Source organism: Sceloporus undulatus, chromosome 4 (assembly GCF_019175285.1).
Source record: "Sceloporus undulatus isolate JIND9_A2432 ecotype Alabama chromosome 4, SceUnd_v1.1, whole genome shotgun sequence".
Lineage (NCBI taxonomy): Eukaryota > Metazoa > Chordata > Lepidosauria > Squamata > Phrynosomatidae > Sceloporus > Sceloporus undulatus.
The window spans coordinates 71,379,058-71,403,011 of NC_056525.1; the positions used below are offsets into that span (position 1 = coordinate 71,379,058).

Below are 23,954 nucleotides of genomic sequence, written 5' to 3' on the forward strand. Positions count from 1 at the left end.
CCTAATGGTGAGTGGAACAAATTGTTCTTTAAAATCAATTTACAGTGTTTTTTCTCATCTTGGGGACATGTAAAGAGGAATGAGTGCATGTAGAACATATGTTCATTTCTTTTGAATAACCACAACCCCCGCCTCCTCACCATGGTCCATGAATTTTGGTGCCTCTTTTATTAAGAACTGTTATCTTACCATGGCTGTGAACTATACTTAACTGTAGGGCAATGCTTTTTACAATACATGGAACTCTCCAAAAGCCACTTGTATTCTTTTTTCTGGATGAGAAGGCTGAGTAGTGTTTTCTACATTAGTTCCATGAAGCTGTCAGAACTGTGCACATGATGGGTTGATATATTTTGCTAGGACATCTGGAAAAGGCATTGCTCACAATGGTGTTTTTTCCTTCTGTAGCAGAGGATGGGATCGCAAAAGATTCTTCTTTCTTGCCAAATGAAATGCTTCTTGGTCTATTCCATGGCTGTCTCCAGCATGACCTCAGTGACAGAGAGATTACACTATCAGGCACAGATCATATCAGTTTTATGGAGCAGGTGCTGCAGCGGGATAGAGATGGTCACCCACCCCCATTTGTGCTCTCAGTGTTCGAAGGTAAGGGAGCTATATGCAGCTTGCAGTGCCTTGCACTTTCTCCTGTAACTTCTGACCATCGTATTCATGCATACTCTGCCCATCCAGTAGTATAAATATCTATTAACAAGTGCTTCCCTCCATGCATCTTATGAAGTACACCTGAGTCTATGAAAGTTTTTGCTACAGACTTCTTTCATCTATTTTCAAAGGTACTACAAGATCCTATTGTACAGTGCGCCTGTGTCATACATGGCTTCCAGCATACACTGGAAGCCGCGCCAGAAAAAAGCCTCGCACGCCCTGGAAGAAGTAATGGGGTGTGTGACCGCAGTGCACGTGCTGTACTGCACAGCAGGCACAAGCCCCATTGCTTCCAACGGGGCTCGAGCTTACACGTTTTTTCTTTTACGTGTGTGGGGGGGGTCCAGAACGGTTCCCCCACGTAAAGAAAGGGTGCACTGTATTCTGACCACATTGTTTCTTTTCCATCAGGGCCCTCAAAGGCCTCCATGCCCCCTGAAGGTCGGGATCCAGCAAACATTTATCACTCTGTTGGGAACAAAGACACAACTGCCCCTACAAGTATATATCTGGTACATTAACCTTCTGACTTTGCTATCAATTTGCCAAGAGTTCCCTAAACTTAGGATCTTCCATGTTGATTCTGTATTTAGAAAATTACTGTCTCCTACCTCTTTGGTAATTTCCAATGATCTGTTTTCCTGTATAAAATACTATGTGCAGAAGCCTGATTGTTTACTTGCTGCTTCTTGGTCATAGAAATGTATCTCTATATTGCCACAAGGGAATCACTGAGTTTTGCTCAGTGCAGCAACTCTGTTTCCATAATACATTGAAACTGATTCTAAGGAAGGATGGGCAACATCTGGAGGTTTAGGGCTGAATTTTTCCCTCCAGAAGCTGCTGGGGGTTGACATCCCTTCACACAGAATACACATCTTATTTTCTGGGAAAATATAATCTCAGAAGCCTCCTAGAAATGTTAGTCTTGTAAACAAGATGCCCTTGCCCCATATATCTTGCTTTTAATGAAACTGGCAACACAAGGAGTACAGGTAGTGAAAACAAGACATATAGAACGTAAGCACGTTATTTACAAGGCTTCTGAGAGCAATACTAGCCAGGGAAATGAGGGACATGTACTGTACTAGTGCAAAATTGTTTTAGGCAGTGCTACTAAACTTGGTGGTCCATGGACTGGTTCTGATCCCTGGAAAATTTCCAGGAAAAAACACTTGTAACCAATGGTCACACACAGCACCTGGCCCATAGAATGAATGGGAGACTAGTCTGTGGGGTCTTCAGGTAACCCAAGAGCAGCATCTTGCTCACTGTGGTGTAACAGGCTATGTAAATGATTGAAAGTACTGCCTATCTTTTGAAACAAAAATGTGCTGGCACAATGATGTTTGCTTGATTTGAATAGGGAACATAGTTGTCATGTCTGACGAAAGTCATACAGCAACCAAATTCTCTTAAATCTCTTAGACTCCAGACATTGTAGAGACTTCAAGAGATACCTCACCAGCATCCAATGCCATTTTCCCACAGTGGCGATGCTATGCCAAGCTGGTAAATCCACAGCATCTTTTTCTCACCTTCCTACCAGCTACATTCGCAGGTAAGGGGAGACTCTCTGCACCTTGAAAATAATTGATCAGCTCCCTTATGAAAGTGATAGTAGTTAAAACATACTTTTGAAGTCATGTAGAGATGGATCAATATTCTTTTGATCCGCAAGTGATAAGAAGACACACCAGGATCTACAGATTGACAGATTTCAGGATTGTGGAATCTTCTTTTTCTTATAGTATATCTTCCAGATACACCAACTGGAACCTGGTACAAAATGTACTTTAAATTAAAAAATAATAATCCAAGAACTGAATTGTGCTCCCAAAACTGTCAAATTTTTAAAAATCAACCATAGATCATTGTCCTGCTTCTTCTGCCTTACTACTTTCTTCATGTTAAATCTGCAGTTGGAAATCCTTGCTGATTTCCTTTAATCATTTAGAAATCTACCAGTAGATCCTGGTGTGTCTTCTTATCACTTGCGGATGTGTGATGGAGAAATAGGACCATGGCAAACAAAGGTATCTGTCACTGGTATAGGTTGTGAAGATACACATCACCTATACAGTATTTGCTTGTTTTGCATATTTTTTCCTGATCATTTTTAAAAAATATCAGGCACTACATCTAAAGCACTCCATCTGTAAGGATTGCTTTTTTTCTTAAATAAGAGAGCAAGATGTTGAATTCTTCTACCAGTTAATTTTCATCCTGTGTAGTGTAGGGAAACTGCTTAGGCATGAAGTTGTGGCTGGACTTATTGTTATGTATCCCATGAATTAGAATGCATTGAAAATGAATTAGCTAATGTATATTTATGTCAGATAATGATTTCCTTGTTCTAGAAGTTCTGCAGCTGTTCAGCTGGCTAATTTCCCCACAATGCTTAAGACCATACTATGTCATGCACTGCTCCAGCAGGAGAGAAAGAAAGGATCAGTGACACGCACAAGGCATGCTGTAAGGCACCCATGAAATATAACTTCCTTTTACAGACATACAGAGACTGGTGGCTTGTGGACCAGATAAACCTTCAAAAGAGGCAGGAACAACACCGCCCCAAGGAGCAGTGGAACTGGAGAGTGTAGAATCAGTTCCTACTGTCAGTGTCACACCAGCCCATGGTACTTACCTTGATTTTGCAGCATGGTTAATCTTTTGTGTTTGATGGGGGTGGTCAAAGTGGTATTAGGATTCTGGTTATACATTTTCATAAGGATATACTTTAAGCCAAGGTAGAAAATTGAGATAGTATATATCTTAAAATTTATCATTATATATTTGGGTGTGTATATATGGCAGTCTTCTTTGAATCTTGGTAAAACCTTATTGGAATGGGAGGGCTTAAACTGACACACTCTGGATGATTTTACTGGGGAAGCATAAAATACTTTTACATGATAACTTATTTTCTTCACTTCAAAACAGAATGTGCTTTAATAGATTAGGTAAGAAAGGCAAGATAGAAAACCAGATTTTTCTCACCTAAATAACAAATATAATGAAAATACTTTTATGGATGAGAGAATTTAGCTCTTTCTCCTCACCCTTGATTTTATGGTGGGAGTTGGTGCTTTAAAAAAAAATCATTGGTCATCTACTTACCAAATATGATCAAGATAATTTCCTGTCAAAATGAAATAATCTAGTCTTCTGTTCGACATGAGGAGAATCCAAAGCGTGAATGGCTGCCCAGGAAAGGCAAGATTCAAGTGAACCAGATTTCATTAATAGCTTTGGTACAAAATAATTTCATCTTATTACATTTGTCAGATTTTGCGAATCAGTATTATTTTAATGCTTCCTTTATATCCTGCCTCTACAGCAGAGCTGGGACTAAAGACAGCCTACAAAGGTTAAAACATTTGTTAACATATATAAGTTTTAAGAAGTACAGAAGTTAATGTTAAAGTGTAATTAGACTTTCTATACAAGGAATAACTAAAAGCCATTTTAAATGTAGTAATAAAAAATTAAACAAGTAACAACAACAAAAAACCAGTACAGCACACTATTAAAAGCAACTTCCTTATATAGTAGTTTCCAGAAGCCTGTAAGAATGAAAAGGTAGCCACTTGCTGATGGAAAAATAACAAGGAAGCCAGTCTTGCTTTTTCTAGGAAGAGAATTCAAAGCCTGGGAATAGCCAGTGAGAAGGTCGTCACCTGCATTTTTACCAAGTGTACATAAGAAGGTAGTCAAGCACTGAGTTCTCAAAGCCCAGGGAGGCTCATGTGGGAGAATACTGCTATTCAAATAGCCTGAACACTATAGACCTTTATAGCTCACAAGCAGCACTTTGAATGGTACCCAGACTAGTAGCTCCTAGGACTGTTGCTAAATGGGAGTCATGCTCCCTGTAATCTCTAGTCAACAGCACCATTTTGAAATAGCTGCACTTTCCAAACACTGCTTGCAGTACAAAGTGTTGCCTGCAGGGCTTGGGAAGGTGAAAGTGAGTGCTCTAAAATCTTAAAAGTTCAGTCTTTCTCATTATGAGTTCAAGCAAGTTTCTCATTTCCCCAATCTAATCTGCAGAGATTGGCCAGGATTCACAAGATCCAGATGGTGCACCTAGGAAAGAAGGACACATATCTTTCAGCCGCCAGGCATCTCAGCCAGACCTGAGTGACAGTGGCCGTGCCCGTTGCCCTGTCTTTGTTTATAGTTGCTCTTTGGAGTTGTTACGGGAGCAGGTGATCAACCCCAGGCCAGATAAGCCTCTGCGGGATATATTTTTCAGGTGAGGCCAATGTGCAGTGTACAGAAGTCTTGACAGCATCTCTTAATGTAGCAGGCAAACATTGGTCTGTGAAATGGAATTGATACAATTGCTACTTATTTGCAGCAGTTTCACAGGGATGTATTTAAGCCCATGTATAGTTGGCTCATCACTAAAGGTGTTGCAGTGGTCATAAATAGGCTAGTGTGAGACTGGGGGAGAAAGCTTGTGTGGTAGTCTCAAGAGTGAAAGCCATAAGGAACCTCTTTGTCATACCATTGAATGCATCTGTTTTTGCAGAAGCCAGTCTGTAGAGCGTCCCACCAGTGCTCCCTGGCTAGATCCTAAGCACAAAGATCTGGTGAATTACTGCACCTTGCTGCAAGAACATTCCCACCAGTGCTATGTAAAAGGTAAGGAACAGAAATAGCTTGGAAGGAGGGTTGAGTGGGAAAAGAGGTATAGTTTTTCTCTTCCATCACTGTACTGGGTTTGACTTCATTTTAAGGCACTAGGAGAAGGCTGAATACTACCCAGGGGCTGTGACAAATTTATATTACCCATACTTAAAGTGAGCCTGATCGAAGGGCTTTGTGATGTAGAAATGGACAGAGTCTCAGCCAGTAGAACTTGTGTTGCTTTCTTTTTTAAAACTGTGCTGCTTTTGTTGCTTCCCAAGTGCATCTTCCTAGCTTCATCCATAGGCCACATTATGTATGTGTCTCATTCTCTGTAGGACTGTTCAGGAGCCTGCAACAGGGTCACAATATCAGCTGCCCTGACCTGCTTATAGCCATGGATTACTGTGAGGAGCTTCTGCAGGAGATAGACATCACGAGCTTCCTACTTACCTTATGTAATCATGTGCGTTCATTCTGTGAGCACCACCAACACTTGCTCATTAACTTGGATGGAGAAGTGGTGCAAACCTCCCAAACCCAAGATGTCTTAGTCTCTGTTTCCAGGTGGGATATATGTATGTTCATATCTAAAGAGATCAGGAAGTGGTTCTGGGATGTCTCGGCAGTGTTAGATGTACCGTATTTTCCGGCGTGTAAGGCGACTTTCTAAGTCTGCCTTATGTGCTGGTTTTTTACCCCAGAGACAGGCGAATGGCATGGTCGCCTCCCTGTCTCTGGGGTCCTTCCTGGGTCCTCTCCCAGCCATTTTTTTTAAAAAGGCGGTGGTGGGGAAGTGGCTCCAAAGCCGGCCGGGGCAAGAGAAAGAGCTGGCCCCTTACTTCTTGGTGGTGCTTCTACCGCCAGGGATCCTCCGCTCCTCCAGCGGCTTCCCAAGTCCTCCACGGAATCTGCTGCTGCCACCCGAGATCCTCCACTCCTCCAGCGGCTTCCGCGGAGGACTTGGGAAGCCGCTGGAGGAGCGGAGGGTCCCTGGCAGCGGTGGCGGCAGCTTCCACGGAGGACTTGGGAAGCTGCTGGAGGAGCAGAGGGTCCCGGCCGGCTCTTTCCCTTGCCCTGGCCGGCTCTGGAGCCACTTCCCCGCCACCGCCTTTTAGAAGAAAAATGGAGGTGAGAGCCTAGCCGCCGCGGGTCCTCTCAGGCCTTCAGAGAGGCCCCCTCCAGCCGGCGCGAGACCGCCTCAGGGGCGTCCGGGGATGCTGCCAGCGGGCGATGTGGGGGTTCTCCTTATACCCCCTGTCGCCTTATATGCCGGAAAATACGGTACTGTTCATCTTGATGGAATTTCTTCTCCTCTTCTTGACTGTAATCATTTGCTGCCTTCTCTAATGGATGACTTTATCTTGGATCATCTGACATAGACCTCACACATTAGAAGATTTACAGTCTATCTCTCTACATCACTTCAGGTCTCCCTCTGATTTTCAGCAGAGGTCCCCAGCAAAGCATTAGTTGCGTAGTAACTTGGCATGTTCAGGATTTTGAATAATAAAGGGAAGAGCATATTCACACCAAATATATTGGGAGTGATTGTAAAAACTTTGGAAAAGGATTTGAGTCAGACTATTTGGACCTTTTTTCTCTTTCTTTAAGATTAGTAATTGTTTCCTCTTTTAATGGAAATAAACTCTGTGGGGTTAGGAAGTTGCATTGGCCTACTATGAGACCTCGGAAGGCTGTATCCCTCACTGTGCTCTTCAATTATCGGTATTTACTTTTAAAAAACATTCCCATGGGGCAATGTCACCACATTTAGACCTGCCCAAGATGTTTCTGGCCCACCGTAATTACTTCCCTGAGCTGAACTCTATTTTGCCTGTGGATAAGAGGCACTCTCTATATGCAGCAAAGGAGACATCATAAATTATATTACAGTATGTCCTTTTGCCACCCAGGCTTGTTAAGGGTTGTGTGATAAAAAAAAATGGAGAAAATCTGCTCCTGCTTCTAGCTCCACCCCCAATTTGTTACCTTGCTTCACTTTGCCCAGATTAAGTCTTCTTTGCTCTCTCATGCTCCATCTCAAGTCATTTTGTTTTATCCAATATTTTTCTGTTATGGCTTTCTTTAACCTTTTTACCTTAAATTTTTATAAAAGGTCCTTTCCATCCTCTTTTGCTTTTTGTCTCTCTTTTCACTCCTGTCCCAATCTAATGTGGGAAAGGCTGTGGGGAATTTGGCAGAGCCTCCTCCAACAGTAAGACCTTGTCCAGGTAAGTTTGCTTAGTCTGCAGCAGCCATATAATACCATTTGGTTCCATGCAGCAGTCCCTCCTAATCATCTGAGGCCTCTTTACCCCATGTTTCTTTTCATTCTTCCCATAAAGAGCAGTATTACCTTCAGCCCAACCCTGGGAATTTGGTTCAATCTGACCTAGGTTTAAGACACCCAAGATCCTGAACCATCTTTTTCTGTTCATAATGATTCTGGTCCAGAGAACAGTGAATGATCTGGTACTCCACATCAAGATAATGCTGCTATAGACATGCTTTTTGACTAATGACTTAATTCCTCTGTTGCTAAGGCAGTGCAGGCCTTTGGACTTGAGGACCGCCGCCTTCTTCTAACAATCAAGCTGCTTCTTCTATGTCTTCTTCTGCCTAGTTGGACATTTTGGAGTTTCCCAAGGCAAAGTCTTCCTCTAACAAAGCATCATTCCCTTCTTCTGGCCCTCCCTCCCTCCTAGTCGGAGGATGGCTAATCCACTTCCTCCCTCATGGCAAGACTATCGTGGATCATTGGCCCTGAGCACTATCAGTTGAATTCGACAGCACCCTCATCACAGATTCCTCTGCATCCATGTAGAAGCAGTACAGGATAGAATCCCTGCTGAACATTTTGTAGGCTATTGAGAGAGGTGCCTGAGAGATCTGTGGCCCATGGACAAAAATAACTTTGCTAGTTTAAGGTCCTGGAATTGAAGTGGGGATGCCATATGCTGCTCTGCCCCAGGCACCATATGTCTTGGGCTCACCTTGTTGAACAGTATTATTCTCCTATTGATTTGATTGAAGCTTATCTTCATATTCCCATCAGCCCTTTCTTTGGTTCTTGCCTAATCCTCCAACCATCCAGTTTCCTCTCATCTTCATATCAAGAGGTCCCTCAAGGAGGCATCACTCATTTTGCTCCCTGGGTTTCTATAGATTCCCCATCTGTAATCTCCACTTAGTCCTCAACAGCTATCACACCAGTTAGGAAGGTCTTAAAGGTGAGAGTCACCTCCGTCCACCCACCCAAGTGCACTTTCAACAAGGATACAGTCATTTTGTCTCATGATCCAATTTCCTTTCCAAGATCAGTTTGGTCTTCCACTACTCTAGATTTGTTTCCCTTTGTTCTGTTCTAATCCTTCGCAACTGTTGGACACCCTGTCACTAGCTTGACCATAAAAAGGCCCTGATGTATCCCCCCCCAACTCAGTTTTTCAAACATACAGAGGCCCTCTTTGTTTCCTTCCTTTCCACTTCCTTAAGTGAGAAGTCAAACTTTGGCATGCTGACTAAAAGCATGAATTTTCACAGCCTATGTATTTCTATGCCTCTCAAACTGTGGCATATCTCTGCCCAGTCTACAAGCTTGGTGACTACCTTAGCAGCTTTTTCAATTAATGTGCCACTCAAGGAATCCCTCAACGTATGCCAAACATTACAAGTCGGATAGGTTCTTCTTTACTGAAGCTGCTTTCAGCAGGCAAAACCATCAGCAAATCCTTTCTTTTTAGATGCCCTGGTCATCCTTAATAGCTTGTGCATATTCCAGTTCAGGATGTCTATATTGCTGCATATAGAGAATGGCATATTGGGTACTTATTATGAAAGTCCATTCTTTTATGTCAAAGATGGAGTTGTTGGTCCTACTCTCACAGTAGCATAGTCCTGTCTGTTCTCCTTGTGTCTTCTTCTTTCTGGCTTTTTCCACTCCTGGCTTGGCTGTGACCCCTAACTGGGGATAGAGGAGGATTATGAGAATATTTATTTACTATCTGCCTTGCCCCATGGATCAAGGCTGGGGACATCAGTTAATACACGTGTTAAAACACACATCAAATTACAAGGATAAATAAAATATACACATATTAAAACAATTCACATCTAAAATTCAACATTCAAAATTCCCAATTTAACAATCATCAGGATAAGTCTACCAGCAGAGACTGGTCTTTAATGCTGTTTTAAATTCACACAGTGTATTCAGCTGTTGAATTCCCGGCAGGTCAGCCGGGGTGGCTGAAGAAAAAATCTTCTTGCTGACAGTTGCCAACCTAGCCCTGGCAGACTGCAGTAAATGTCTGCCAGAGGACCTGAGCATGCGGGGCTGATTATACAGGACAAAGTGATCCTGTAGCTAACCTGGACTCAAATCATGTTGGACTTTAAAAGTTATAACTAACACTTTGTACTTTGGAAGGAAACTAATTGGCAGCCAATGGAGTGATTTTATGATCAATGTAATATGTTCACTCCTGGATGTCTCAGTAATCAATCTGGCTGCCGTGTTTTGAATTTACTGGTTTCTGAACTTGGTACAGAGGCAGCCCAATATACAGCGCATTGCAGAAGTCCTACCATGAAGTTACCAGTGCATGCACTATGATCTTTAGGTCTTCCAGCTCCAGGTAGGGGCACAGCTTAGCCAAAGCTGATAGTGAAAACTCCTGGCCGTTGCATATATCCGAGCTATCATTTGGAGCAATACACCAGCTGTGCGTATTGAAGCACCCCCAATCTGTGAACCCACAGGGGGAATGTAATCCCATCCAGGACTGGTTGATATACCTCCATACCTAGGTTAGGACTTTTGACAGTAAGCACCTCTGTCTTGCCTGGTGGTGCAGTATTTAAATGCCTGACCTTCAGCCACTCACTCACAAACCACAAGGTTGTGAATTCAATTTCAATCAGGGGCTCGGGGTTGACTCAGCCTAGCATCCTTCCGAGGTCACTAAAATGAGTACACAGCTTGTTGGGGGCAATTAGCTTATACATTGTAAACCGCTTAGGGAGTGCTTAGGCATAGAAATGTACTTGCTGTTGCTATATTCAGCCTCAATTTGTTTTTCCTCATTCAGCCCATTACCTCCTCCAGGCATTCATTCAAAGAGACACACTATCCTTAGCTGAAGCTGAGGAGAAACAGCTTTATCTGTTTCATGTCACATGACTCTTACCCAATCTGGGTGGTTACAGGAGAAAATCCAGTTCAGGATGTGTCCTTCTCCCACATACAAGAGTTATTTTTCGTGATTAGCTCCCAACATACCACTTAAAGTACTATTTTCTCTGGTTATACAGTATTCTAGAAATGATGTACAATTAATTGAAATCTCTAAATTCTCTCCAGGTTTTCTCTTTGGGAAAACAAAACATTATGGAGCTGTCTGTTTGACTAAATGCATGCCAGTTTCATTTAGAAATTCTTTAATTAAACTGTTATGCCATCGGTAGTCCTAGATGGGCATGATGTCAATGTATCTTTTGAAAATACAGCCAGCCCTCCACATTTGCAGGAGTCAGGGGTCAGAATACCTCCATGAATGTGGAAAAACCAGAAATAACCCACCCCCAACTAAAGCCAGTTAAAGGCACGGAACGTGGGGGGAGGAACTGGCATGCGCCTGCTCCTCCTCTTCCCCCGTGGCATGGGAGGGTGGAGGATGAAGAGCAGGTGCGCACTCTTCTTGGCTGCTGGTTCTTCCTGAGCCTTTTTTCTCTATGGGGAAAAGCCCAATGAGGGGGAGGAGAAGGAGGTGTGCATGCCTATGTCAGCTTAACATTCGCGAATGATCAAAACTGTGAATGTTAAATCCATGAATGCGGAGGGCCGACTGTGGATTATGTCAGCTGGAAGACACTGGACCCTATCTGATAGTCTAAGGACCTAAGAGAGTTTTTTTTAATCACATGGAGAAGGCGTCAAATTACCAGGTCATCATTTTGAAAATGAAATTAGTGAAAGCTTGACAAAAATAGATCTAAACCCAGAGTTTTTGCTTAGTGACTGCATTCCTGCTTAGTGAAACTGCATTCTTGCCCATGAACAATAGCTGGAGTGGATAAAGTGTGGCCCCAGAGACTGCTTTGAAGGACAAGTTTTTTGATGAAAAGCTTTTTTTTTTTTAAGAATGTTTATCCTGAGTGCCCTCTGGAGAGGGGAACAAGTTCACAATTTCTACCACCATGGAATTTCCTAGGCCCAGAGGATGTCTTTTCCCCCCAAACAGAATGTCATCTGCAAACTGGGTGCTGTTTCACTTTCTAATGGAAGGAGGACTTTCCTGGGCCAAAAACCTGGTGAATGTGTCCCCATGCTGCCAAGGGAATGTTGGACATATTTGAGAGCAGTCTTTTTCAGTTTGTTTTGAATGGGGTTCCAGTGGCCCTATGGGGTGGGGGGGCACTGAAACCTCAACCCCAACAAACGACCACCCCTCAGCTATAAGAGTGATATTTTGTTTCAACATTTAAAGGTCCTTGAATAGCATTTCTAGAAAGTACTTTTAAAAAGTATCGGCTAGATTTCACTATCTCACTTATTACAGTCAACCCTCCATATCCACAGATTCAGCCATGCACAGCTTAAAATATTTTTTAAAATAAAAAAAAAAATCCAAAAAGCAAACCTTGATTTTGCCATTTAATATAAAGGATACCATTTTACTACACCATTGTATTTAATGGGACTTGAGCATCCACAGATTTTGCTATCCACAGGGGGTCCTAGAACCAAACCCCAGGATGTGCCAAGGGCTTACTGTACTGAGTTAGCTATACTGGTATTACTCATTATCAAATGATACATAATAGCCCATATTGGCTCTGTGAAATTTTATAACTGTTTTCTCTTCCTCATTAGTTCAAAGTTTATATTTACAGTTCAAAGTAAATCCACATAAGTAGTACAAATGGATTTTCAAAATGGCAATGAAAGCATTAAACTACCATATATATACATGGTATTAGCTTTATTAGAAATCCCTAAACAGTTGTGTATCTGCTGCAGCAAGTCAGCTTCCCTCACTATTTACCTTGGTCTTCTGCAGATATTCTTCCTTATGCCTTCATTTGCCCAAATCAATAAATGCCCATTGATCTGTATTTAAGGGGCTTATCTATTGATTCTTTTCCTAATCTCTTCATGACATAGAAATTTTTCTAAAAATCAATGAACTAAGTTTCCATCAAATTAGTCTTCAAAAGCTTAAACAATGAGTTTTGCATTTCTATGATTTTTTTCAAGCTCCAAGTATCACAGTGTTGAAATATTTTAAAAAAGTTCTTCATGGTCTCTGTCTCACACAACTGTGCAGTGTATAATTTGGAACTTTCTCGAGCAGTACAGTATGCTCCCCACATGCCTGCCTAGTGCACGTTCCACCTAAACCTTCAGTTCCTTTTCATTTGCTGCAGCAGCAGTGTTGTGGGGACTTGTTTGAGCTTTGTTGGTTGTCTTTTTGACTGATTTTCAGATTTACTCAGATCGGACTTGCCTTATGCACTTCTCTTCTTCTGTGTTGCATGACACCCGCTTCTCTTATAGTTAGTAGCTTACTAGTCTCCAATTTGTGTGAGTGGCAGAGACCACGAAGAATGAGGACAGATTGCTTACCTGTAACTGTAGTTCTTCGAGTGGTCCTCTGTGAACTCACATAACCCTTCCCATCCTTCTCTTGTTGTGTTTTTCTTTTTCTTAGACCTTTGCTGTTGCTTCGGTGTCCAGGGAATTGAGGATTTAGGCAGGAAGCACACTAAGACATTAAGCACACTAAGACATTAAGGAAGTAGGTGAGGCTACTGCCAAAACATATGTTGCTGTGCAAGGTACAGAATGATACACTGCGCTTGCTTGTGAGAGTTCACAGATGACTTCTCAAAGAACTATAGTTACAGATAAGCAACCTGTCCTTATTTGAAATAGTCATGTGGGATCAGCTTATATGTAATACTTTGATAGGGAGAGTGGAATATCCCATGCTAGTAAGCCAGGCCTTTGGACCTGTGCTACTTTTCACCCACACCTGGGCTAAAGAAAGCTGATTTTACATTCCTGTGTTTTGATAGAACAGGCTATGCAACTTTTGAGGGATGACTCTGAAATTTATTTGAGGAATCCTAGATTTCAGTAGGATTTTCTTCATGGATCCTGCTCTAGAAGACTCCTGTCCAAATAAAAGTAGTATTGTGAGTTGCCTGTATTTGTATCTAACTATGCTTGATTCCTAACCCATTGATCCATTTGGAAGAATAGAATGCACATGTGAGTTGCTACTAACTGAAGGGAAATAAGATTTGGTGCTTAAGAGATGAGTATTTGAACATATGGGTGTTTGTTGACTGACATGACTTTCTTGCACCTACATTGTATAGTGTTGAGACAGAGGATTTCAGTGAACCAGATTCCCAGATTTCTGCCTGCCCTTCCCAGGAACCTAACCAGAGTCACTGTCCAGAGTTCCCTCTCTCACTACTAGACAGCAGCCAGCCCTGCCAAGGCCACACTGATTTACACAGGATCATCCAGGTAAGAGAGAAAATGTTTCATTTTGGATGCATTTACAAATGATGGCTATAACAATCAAAACATGCCTCCTTTCCTCCTTTCTCTTCTAGGAGAAGTTCTTGGAGATCGGTAGCTTACATTTTAAACCAGTGCCATCTAATCCTCATTATTTCTTCTATTGTCCTCCTTCTACCAAAAAAGAGGTAGGAGCTTATGCTTGTATCTTTGACATCTTGTCTTGGGAGGGGCCCTGAAGGCCATTAAAATATGAGCAAGGAAGGATAGGGTACCTAGACTTTGTATGACTTACACAACTTGTTTGTCATCCCTGCTCAGGAGGAGATCTCGCAGGACCATGCAGATAGGAAAGGCAGTGAAGACTTGGAAAGCTCAGAAACTGATCTGGCAGCTGATGAAGGTATGGGATTTGTTCCTCACCCTACACTGCTGTGGGCTGCTATAACAGTTGGTGACAGTACCACATTTATATGTAATGTAGTGATACAGAATTTCTTTTCTTTTTTTCTTTTTTCTTATTCTTGGGGGGACTGAATGTATGCATATAAGTCAGAGTCTTTATAGCTAATGGTGATAAGTCACTTTTTGTCTCAATTCAAGAGACCTAAATATGCAAGAAGAAGAGTCTGTGAAATGGTGCTCTGGAGGAGCCAAAGCAATGGAGTTGCAAGCAAGACTTTGGCACTGTGTAGTTTACACAGAGATAGAGTCAACCAAGATAGATGTGCAGGGTTTTTGTTTGTTTGTTTGTTTGTTTGTTTTGTGCAGGGTTTTTTCTTTCTTTCTTAGAATTGTTTGTTTCTCTGAATTCTCAACTGATCCATAATTACAAGTTGGTATTAGAAAGACATTGGTGTGGACAAGAGATGGGCAACCTATGGTGCTCCAAATGTCTTTGGACTACAGCTCCCATCAGCCCTCACCAACATCCCCAACAGTGAAGAATACTAGGAATTTCTAAGGGCATGTAAGAAGCCACACTTTGCCCAACACTATTCTGCTGCTAGAGCCACTCCACCATTGTTTTATTTAGATTGTGGGTAGAGAACTAAAGTGTTTCTGATTATGTTGGATCCAGTTGGATCTTTGTATATGAACTTTATGTAAGTGTTGTCTATTTGTCTGAGTATCTGTTATTTGTAGTTGGGTGGTAATTGTTTTTGTAGTTATATTATGTATTATGTTTAGGACTTGAATGTGGAGGGATTTTATATATGTGTTTTAAAAATTAATAATAATAATAATAATAATAATAATAATAATAATAATAATAATATCCAGTTTCAATCATCAATGCCTGTTCGCTATGCTAGCTAGTGGCTGAAGGGATGTGGAGTCCATCTTATCTGTTTTATATGAAAATTGTTTATGAGCCTTGGAATTCAGTTGCAACATTCAAAATGTTGCCATAATCCTGCAGCCCAAAACTTCAAAGCTTTTTGGCATAAGAACTGCTAAAGGTTGATGTCATAACTGAAACAATAGCATCAGAAGACACCCCAGGTGTCTCTCTCATACCCTGCAAATTTAGACCTAGACCCCTTATTTGCTTGCAGGAATGAGGGTTCAGATCCTGAAGCGCAGATCCAACTACTCAAGAAAGTCAAGGCAGGCAGAACAGAGTGCAGGCCTAGCTAGAGGGAAGTTTTGGAAGGACTTTCTTCTGCCGTTAAATCAGAGATAAAGAGCAGTTCAATGCTTGAAATGCTGATGGGGTCCTGGAAGATTTTGCATTGCACAGGAGCTTTCCTTTGCAGACTGGTGATGTTTTGAATGCCTATAAACTCTGGCATAGGGACAAACTGGTAAGGTTTGCCATATATACTTGACTGTAAGCCAAGACGTTTATGCCCAAAAAAACTAGGTCGACATATACATGAGTCAATATGGTAATAGGCTTGTCCCTCAAGCCGCTTCTTCAGCCCGGGTGTCACACAAAGGCTTGGGGGACTTCTCTCCTCTTCCTCAGCCTGGGTGTCCTCCGAAGGGACAGCCGGGCTGAAGAAAGGTTGGGGGGGGAGGCAAACGTTTGCCTTCCCTCCTCTTTCTCAGCCTGCATGTTTCCCGAGGGAGGGAGAGGAAGGGATATCTTCGACTTATCTTTGGATAATATCAAAATTGCTAATTTTGTCCCCAAAACCTGCCCTCAACCTATACATGGCATCCACTTTTAGTTGAGTATATATGGTACATATAGAATTGCTCCTGCTGGAATGGAGTCTTGAGCTCCTTTTCAATTTAGGCTTGCTGCTATATGGAAGCTAGAGAAAATACTCAAAATTTAGGGTAAGGTTGGTTTGTATTATTTTGAAAATATTTACTGGCACTTGGTTGTTTACAGTAAACTAGAATAAAATAATCCTGGATATGACTTTATGATTTTTATTGTGGAAAAACTGACTGGCTTTTTGCAGCTAGATAGTTTGTATGTTTGAACTGGAACCAGTTTCAATGATTTTGAACAGTGTTAATGTTTTGACACGAGTAAGGATATTGTTGTTATCTTGACTTATTAATCACCCCACTGCTTCTTACAGCGAGCTCAAAAGTCCAATTTTTAAAAAGAGCCATGTTTGAGATTACTTGTATTGAAGTTTCCATTTTGGTGTAATTTTTAATGCAGTTTCAAATCGGATGTGTTTCTTCAGACAGTGTTTGAATACATCCCTGATTTGACAAAATGCATTTGATTACTTACGTAATTTTGAGCCTTTTAATGGAACCCCTTTATGTAATGTAGTATAATCTATGAATTCTTAAACATGGTAGGCAGGCAAATCAATAAAAGTTGATCAGGAAAAACAAGTCAAATAGAGAATAAAACTGCAGTGACGGCCTGAAGTTGGAACATGGCACCATGGCTAGAAAGGTTCTCCACCTCTTTAATATTACCTAAGAAGATAAACTAGCCAACTTGCCATCTGAAGGAGAAAAACACAGTGGTTTTAAAAAGGGATGGGAATAACTATTAATGAGAATTTTCGTAATAAAGTACAGTGTGTTGATAAAGAGCATTGATCAAATATTCATACAATGTGCTTATTCAACAGTGTAATTCTTTGTCTCAGTGGTCTCACTAATATTACTACTCATGCCCCATTACAATTGTACCTTTCTCATGTGAGAATGACTCACCAGACAAGATGACCCAGCCATGTGTAGACAAGCATACATTAACCAGATAATGTTTACTAGGCAGATTAAAAGTGCGATACATAAGGAAATGATTTTTCTTTAAGATTACATAAGGCAAATGTTAATGCTCTTTGGACAGTGTACAGTTTGTTAAAAACTTATGTTCCAGTTAAGAAAACTTCAGTTTTCTGTAAGTTGATAAGTTTCTTAGTCAATCTATTGATTACTTATACTAGGACGGCTTGCTTTTGGTTTGGGCAAAATCATAAGCAAGCTTACCAGTCTTGAAGCACTTTTTTCTAAAATGGTTACAGATTAGAACTGCTATGTAGGCTAATGAGCAAGAAGGTTCTGGTCTTCAGGTCTTCTGATTAGTTAATATTTTGTCTCTTGCTTATTGCTTTATAAATTGCTTTGCAGCTTGTCTTGCTTTTACAGACACTGTAGTTTGCACTCTGTGCATACTCTATTCTTATGTTCCTAGATCTTCCTTAGTGACTTGGGAAGTATTGTTACCTTAAGTCTACCTTTGGTTTTTTCCCCCTCCACTGTATCTCCAAAAGTATATTCTGATAGTGTATACTTATCCTTCCTCTCTTTCAATCCCTTGCAAATCAGTCTATCAACTTAATTTGATTGAGAGTGTGTCTTGTTCTGGGAATTGCCTGGTATGAAATCCAGACCTTTGGTCACATGCTGCTGCACAAAACCTTTATTTAAGTCTCTAGACAAGAGCATGCCAGTGTCTCTAGACCTGTTTATTCCCTTGACTCTTAGAATCTTAGGAGTTTGGTCTGGCCCAGGCTGAATGAATATTTTGAGTGGTGGCAGTGCACCTTATCACCCGTGGAGGTATGGGAGTCTTAGGTTGGCCTGGCTGGCATACTCCCAAACCTTTCCTGTCTCATATATTGCCTTGCATAATATCCCCACAATTTGCCTCTGTAGAATGCAGAATTAAGGAAAGTTCATGTACATGCATGTTTAATTTGTTCCAGTTCTGCCACTGGCATTAATGTTTGTTCTCCCATATTATGTACTGGTATGAAGTTTCTCTAATTTGTTTCAGGCATCACATATTCTCAGCTGGTAGAAAAGAAGCCATCCATGAATGGGTTAACTCCTGTCACCAGCAAGTTTAGGCAAAATATCACTCATTTTAAACTTAGCTTTCTATTGGTCATCACCACCTCTTGCTCTGTCTTCTTTTACCTTCAACTTATTCTTCTCCTTTCTCTATAACTTTCTGTTTTTTTCAAATTCTTTGCCCAAACTCTTTTTTTTAAAAAGTTCTCGTAGTCTTTTGCACCATAGCTTTTCCCTTCCCATCTCCCAGTCCCCTTTTCTTTCTTTTGCCTTTGCACCTTTTCTTCAACAGGCCCCCTTTGGGATGGGAAAAGCATATTAGTATAGTCAGAGACATGCATGCACTCTTAGCTACCTCCCCTAGGTCTGGCACACAGCAACAACCCCTGTGGCAATGGCTGCCCCTTCAAAGGCTGTTGATGCTGACAAAGCTGCTGATGTGATCCATATTGAAGTGGATCCACCCCATGCCTCTAAAACAAGTGAAGTGGGGCAGTTGGGCAAGACTTTTGAGTCTGAAGCCTCCACTTCTAAAAAAAAACTCTAGAGAGGATGATAACTTAGAGGCGGACACAGAGGGAAAGGGAGAAGCTGACTCCCAACAGGGCTGCTTCTCTTCTGACTCCACAGATCCTTCTCACAGATACTGCAGCCCTAAATTGTCCTCAAGTCAAAAATAGTGTATTCACACAAGGTAGCCTCTCACAGTGGCCATTTTGAAGCCTAGGTTACTGACACCAGCTATTTTGGGCAGGGCAGCCTTCAATCTCCTCCAGTGACTGTGCCCATGCCACTTTTTGACCATAATACCAGACCCAAGTATATTTCCTCTATGGTAGCAAAGGACCTGAAATGGATGAACCAACCTCATCCTCCTGTACAGCAGCTAAAAGACCCGGGACTTTGTTTACCTCCTCACTTCCATCAGTTCCCCCATTCCCTGCTTCTCTCTGGCTATGGAAGAAAGTGGCTAACAAACATAATAAACATCCTGCAAGCCAGTGCAATTTATATTAGCTGAGAACTCTTCTCAGGGCTGGAACAGACCAGCAAAATATGCCAGCTTCCCAAGAGCTTGGGGGTATGGCATATGCACAACACACACCCCTAAGGCGGCAGGAAGCGGCCATCCATCCACCTGACTATTTACATGACAGCAGCTTTTCAGCTCTCCAGCAGCATGGTGTTTAGATGCCACATACTGCAGCAGCGCCAAAAAGACAGGGTGATGGAAAGGGCGCCCTTTTTTCTGGTGAAAAAAGAGCAGCATTTTGCCTCTTCTTTTTGTTCCGGAAAGAGCTGAATCTGTGGCCCTGATCTGCCACTCAAAGGGGTGGTGTCACTCTGTCCCTTTGGGCCGATCTGTTTTGGCCCTCAGTCTCATTTGTAGCAAGAGCTCATGGCTCCCATGCTCATCACAATTTAGATGTAGCTTCTCGATATTCAACATCTCTGAAAGACTCAGCTCTTTTAGAGCAGAAGAATGGTCAGACACTGGGGAGCAGGAGGAACAATAGAGGGACATTTTAATTTAGGTGATTTTGCCAGTCTTTCATTGGAAGCAGTTGCAGGCTCTATGCCTGCTGATACCACCTCATGAGGCAATGCTATGTTTCGTAAACCTATACAGTAACTTGTTTATAAGCAACTTTCTTCCACTCCAAATTAAAAGAGCTCATTAAATCACAGTGGAATTCACCTACTCAAGGCAGGAAATGAGTAAGGCGCCAAATTAAAAAAAAGGCAGATGTAACACTTAAATGCTCCACTGAGGCATCTGACCCTCGCCATCAGAGCTTTTTTTCACAGCCTCTCCCTGATATCCAGAGCTCTGAGTTCAGGATATTTATCAACCAAAAGCTAGATCTAAAATATCTATACAGGTCCCTTCTAAAAAAAATCTACGAAGCCTACACCTTTGTAGCAGATACCACTAGAGACTCATTATTATTCTCACATTGCTCAATCTACAGTAGTGAGAACATCAGTCTGGCTCAAACACTAGAATGCAGACATGCAATCTTGAGCAAATCTAGCTACAATCCCTTTCATGAGTAATCTGCTCTTTGACAAAGAGGCTCTTATAGATCTTCATAGAGACCATGCATAAAAAGAAATCTATGCCTTCTCTACAAAAGATGGAGGTGAAAAGAGAGATTAAGTTGCCATTGAAGTCTTTTAGCCCTTCTCTTTCCCTAGCAACCTAAGGGATCCACCCAAGCATCTCAGTCAGGAAACCAACCACCAAGGAATAAAAACACCTTGTGACTGTCAGGCCAATCAGATAGGAGGAAGGCTACCCTCCTCCTGCCATGCCTCCACATCAGATCAGTGGGAGGCCTCCACAGTAGATCAGTGGGTGTTATGGACCATAAACAAAAGATATACCATAGAGTTTCACCAAACTTCAGGGCACTGCTTCTTACAGTATCTAAAATTAGGCTTGCCATATCCTGCCGGGGGCGGGACTTTCCCGTTTGGGGCGGGGCCACATGTCCCACCCCAGTTTGGCCCCTCCCCAGGACCTCCCCCCCCAGCAAGGCCCTGGAGGCAGCTCCACCCCTCCCCATGGCTGTGTGCCACCCTCCTGGCCTCCCTGCCTGGCTTAGCCTAGAGAACAGGTCTTAAAGACATCTGCCACTTAGAGCTATTGCCAGCCCACTTGGTATATATACCCTGCAAGAGGCATTACTTTCAGGTTACAGTGAGCAAAGAAAAAAAGGCCATCAATCGTTCCTGTTTCCCTGGGAGTCTAAATTCCTGATCTTTTAAATGTCTACCACTCAGTCTTGTTGTAATTCTTTATCACAGGATTGTTTTTGAGGCCCTAAATGTCTTTCCTTGTAATATACAAATTTCTCCCGAAGCTGACCAATGAGAACGAAGCAATCAGCCCTCCTCCACTTGGGTTGGTTTTCAATGGCTTGGAAAGAAGAGATTTTGCCTTGCAAGTTGCTGGTAAATAATAGAAGGCTTTAGGGTAGCAAAAGGTTGCAGAAATAGTTTGACACCCCCCCCTTAAACATCCATGGCTCAGTGCTATGGGATTCTGGGAATTGTAGTTTCTTGTGGCACCAGAGCTCTTTTGACAAAAGGAGACTGAATGGAGGCGTTGCCTGGCTGGGGGCAGAGCCTCTTACCAGCAGTGAGAACTAGGCTGCAATGATGAGGAAAAGCAGGGGCTCCTCTGGTGGTCCTGGCCACTTCCCTTGGCTCCCTCCCTCCTCCTCCTCCTCTCAGAGCTCATTCACACTCCCTGGCTTCTCTCCCCCCCCCCCTGCACTTTGAGACCCCTTTAACTGCCAAAGCTCAATGCTCTGGAATTCTGGTGTCTGTGAGGCATTTGGCCTTCTCTGTCAGAGAGCTCTGGTGTCACAATAAACTACAATTCCCAGGATTCCATAGCACTGAGCCCTGGCAGTCCAAGCAGTGTGTTTTGGACACAGAGATCCTCCAAATGAATCCAGTCCCTAGCTTTTATATCTCTCACACACACTGCAGGAATAATAACCCACTTTGAGACTGCTTTAACTCAGTGCTAGGGAATCCTGGGAATGCTAGTGTTTGGGAGACATTGAGATTTCTCTGTCAGTGATGGCTCTGAGGTCACAATAGACTACAATTCCCAGGATTCCCCAGCACTGAGCAGTCTCAAACTGGACCATTTCCTCAGTGTGGATGCAACTGGTGAGGCATTCTGGGCACTGCAGTTCAACTACGTTTGGAGGGTTATGGGACTCCCTGTCAGAGATAGCTCTGGGGCCACAATGTACTACAATTCCCAGCATTCCCCAGCACTAACCCAGGACAGTTAAGTCACTCTCAAACTGGATTATTTCCTCAGTGTGGAAGCAGCTTTGGTGAGGAACTCTGGGCATTTCAGTCCAGCATTGTTTTATTTCTGCAGTGCATTTTGGATTAGAGACAAGGTGACCAGGCATCCTCCTCCTTTTCCAGGACATGTCCTCTTCTGTCACATTTCAAAATGTCCTCCATTTAGATCATGGCTAAGAAGCATGGATATATCATTACATGGGTGTTTTTAGCTTTTATTTTTGGCCATGTCCTACATATTTTTGCTTGGGTGCTCTACATTTTGGGGTGAGGGCATTGGTCACCTTGGTCAGAGAGCTTTCCAGGGGTTAACTGCCATTCTGCTGTGGTACTGGAACAAACCACCATTCCCAGAATTCCATAGCATTCAGCCAAGACAGTTAAAGTGGTCTCAAACCAGATTATTTCTCCAGTGTAGATGCAGCCCAAGCCTTTTGCCTCTCTTATGCCTGAGATTTCAAAGCCCAGCCTTGGCACCACAACAAACTACAAATCCCAGGATTCCATAGGATGGAGTGATGAGAGTGAAAGCAGTGTGGCAGCAGCCTAAGTGTGCTTAATGCAGTTCTTAACATGGTGCACCTCTTGCCTACAGAGTCTCACAAGACTTTTTTGTTTAACAACTTGTACCCATTAACTCCATTTCATGTCTCCTTTATTTAGTGGGGAGGAATACAGAGAAAACAAGTCAAAATGAAGAAAAACCAAAGTCCCTTGACCAAAGGGTTTGGTTGTGGAATAAGCCTCTGAAATATGCAAGAGGCAATGTTAAAATAAAGCCATGTTCAATGCTCAAATGTGCTGTTTGGAATGGGGAGAGGGGGGTGGCCAGAAAGGGAAGTACATTTCCGTGATCTGTCTACGAATAATGTCAAAATGTCCTCCATTTTGATCATGCCTAAGAAACATGCATTTATATTAACATTTCTAAAAAAGCCTCACATTTTTTGCGTGTCCTCCATTTTTATAAAATGTGTCCTACATTTGAAAATGTTGCCCTGCATTTGTCCTACATTTGTCCCGGTTTGGAGGTCCTCCCTTATGGCAACCCTATCTAAAATCAAAGTATTACACAAAAGTTCTAGCATTTCAGCAGGCCATATCCTGTCTCATAGATCTGGGAGCTATACCTCCCACTGATTGCTTCACCAAAGTCTATGCTATCTTCTTTATTGTATACAAAAAAGGGGATGGCATCCACATAGTTCTAGATCTCAAATTCATAAACAAATTAATAACATAAGGAAGTTCTGGACAGAAAGCCTCCAGATCATCTAGGAACATCACAGCCCCTTTTTGTCTCATTTCCTCCCACAACCTTGGGAATAAAGATATATTTTGCCACACTAATCAGATGGATTAAAACATGCATCTTTTTGACCTGCAAGACCTTTGGTCTTCTAAAACCTCAATGTAATAGCACACTGTACTAGATCAACATCCACAACTGCTTCCTTTTCTGCCAGTGCATCCTTAGAGGAAATTTGCTGTGCAGCCACAAATGGGGTACTCCAGCCACATTTACTAAACACTATACAAGTTTACATGAGCCAGAGTCTCCTTCAGTAGAAGGGTTCTTCAACAAAGCATATCTCCCTGAAACACCTAATTGCCACCTCCCACCCAAATGTGCTTGACTAGATCCAATTCCTGGATGGCAGATCAGAGTACTTACCATGAAGGTCCGTTTTCGTCAAAGAAAAGGAGCCATCCAGTCCCACCCATGATGGCAAAATCTTAATTCTTTTCTTGAGGTGTGGGTCTTTTCTATACTTTCCTGTGTCTTGGCTTGTGAAGAAACTAAAGCAGGAGAAGATGAGGACCAATAGAAAACTAGGTTTTAACGATATTTTGCCTAGCTTGAGACTAGAATGGACCTTCATGCTATGTTGTTCAATATCCCAATCTCTCCCAACCTTACAAATCTGTCTGACAGTGCTTCTTGGAATATGCAAAGTGAATGTTCCACTTTGCCAACAAGTTAACCATTTCTGAGGCCTCCAGATCCATTTTTCCCACAGACCCATGATGCCCTGAAGGAAGTATCTTCCTTTAT

At 42.2% G+C, this 23,954-nt stretch overlaps 1 protein-coding gene across 11 annotated transcripts in view; it reads left to right on the plus strand.

The window, feature by feature from the left end:
• SZT2 (SZT2 subunit of KICSTOR complex) overlaps positions 1 to 23,954 on the plus strand; it is a 109,409-nt gene that overhangs the window by 48,735 nt on the left and 36,720 nt on the right. For all 11 annotated transcript variants that reach the window (XR_006103497.1, XR_006103498.1, XR_006103499.1 and 8 more), the window contains 10 exons: positions 409 to 606; positions 1,081 to 1,181; positions 2,098 to 2,230; positions 3,180 to 3,308; positions 4,723 to 4,927; positions 5,207 to 5,319; positions 5,643 to 5,871; positions 13,693 to 13,846; positions 13,936 to 14,028; positions 14,162 to 14,243. Coding sequence is in view for 8 of the 11 variants with exons in the window: in XM_042463011.1 (XP_042318945.1) it covers positions 409 to 606; positions 1,081 to 1,181; positions 2,098 to 2,230; positions 3,180 to 3,308; positions 4,723 to 4,927; positions 5,207 to 5,319; positions 5,643 to 5,871; positions 13,693 to 13,846; positions 13,936 to 14,028; positions 14,162 to 14,243 (1,437 nt within the window). In the remaining 3 variants the exon portion in view is untranslated. The remainder of the gene's footprint in view (positions 1 to 408; positions 607 to 1,080; positions 1,182 to 2,097; positions 2,231 to 3,179; positions 3,309 to 4,722; positions 4,928 to 5,206; positions 5,320 to 5,642; positions 5,872 to 13,692; positions 13,847 to 13,935; positions 14,029 to 14,161; positions 14,244 to 23,954) is intronic.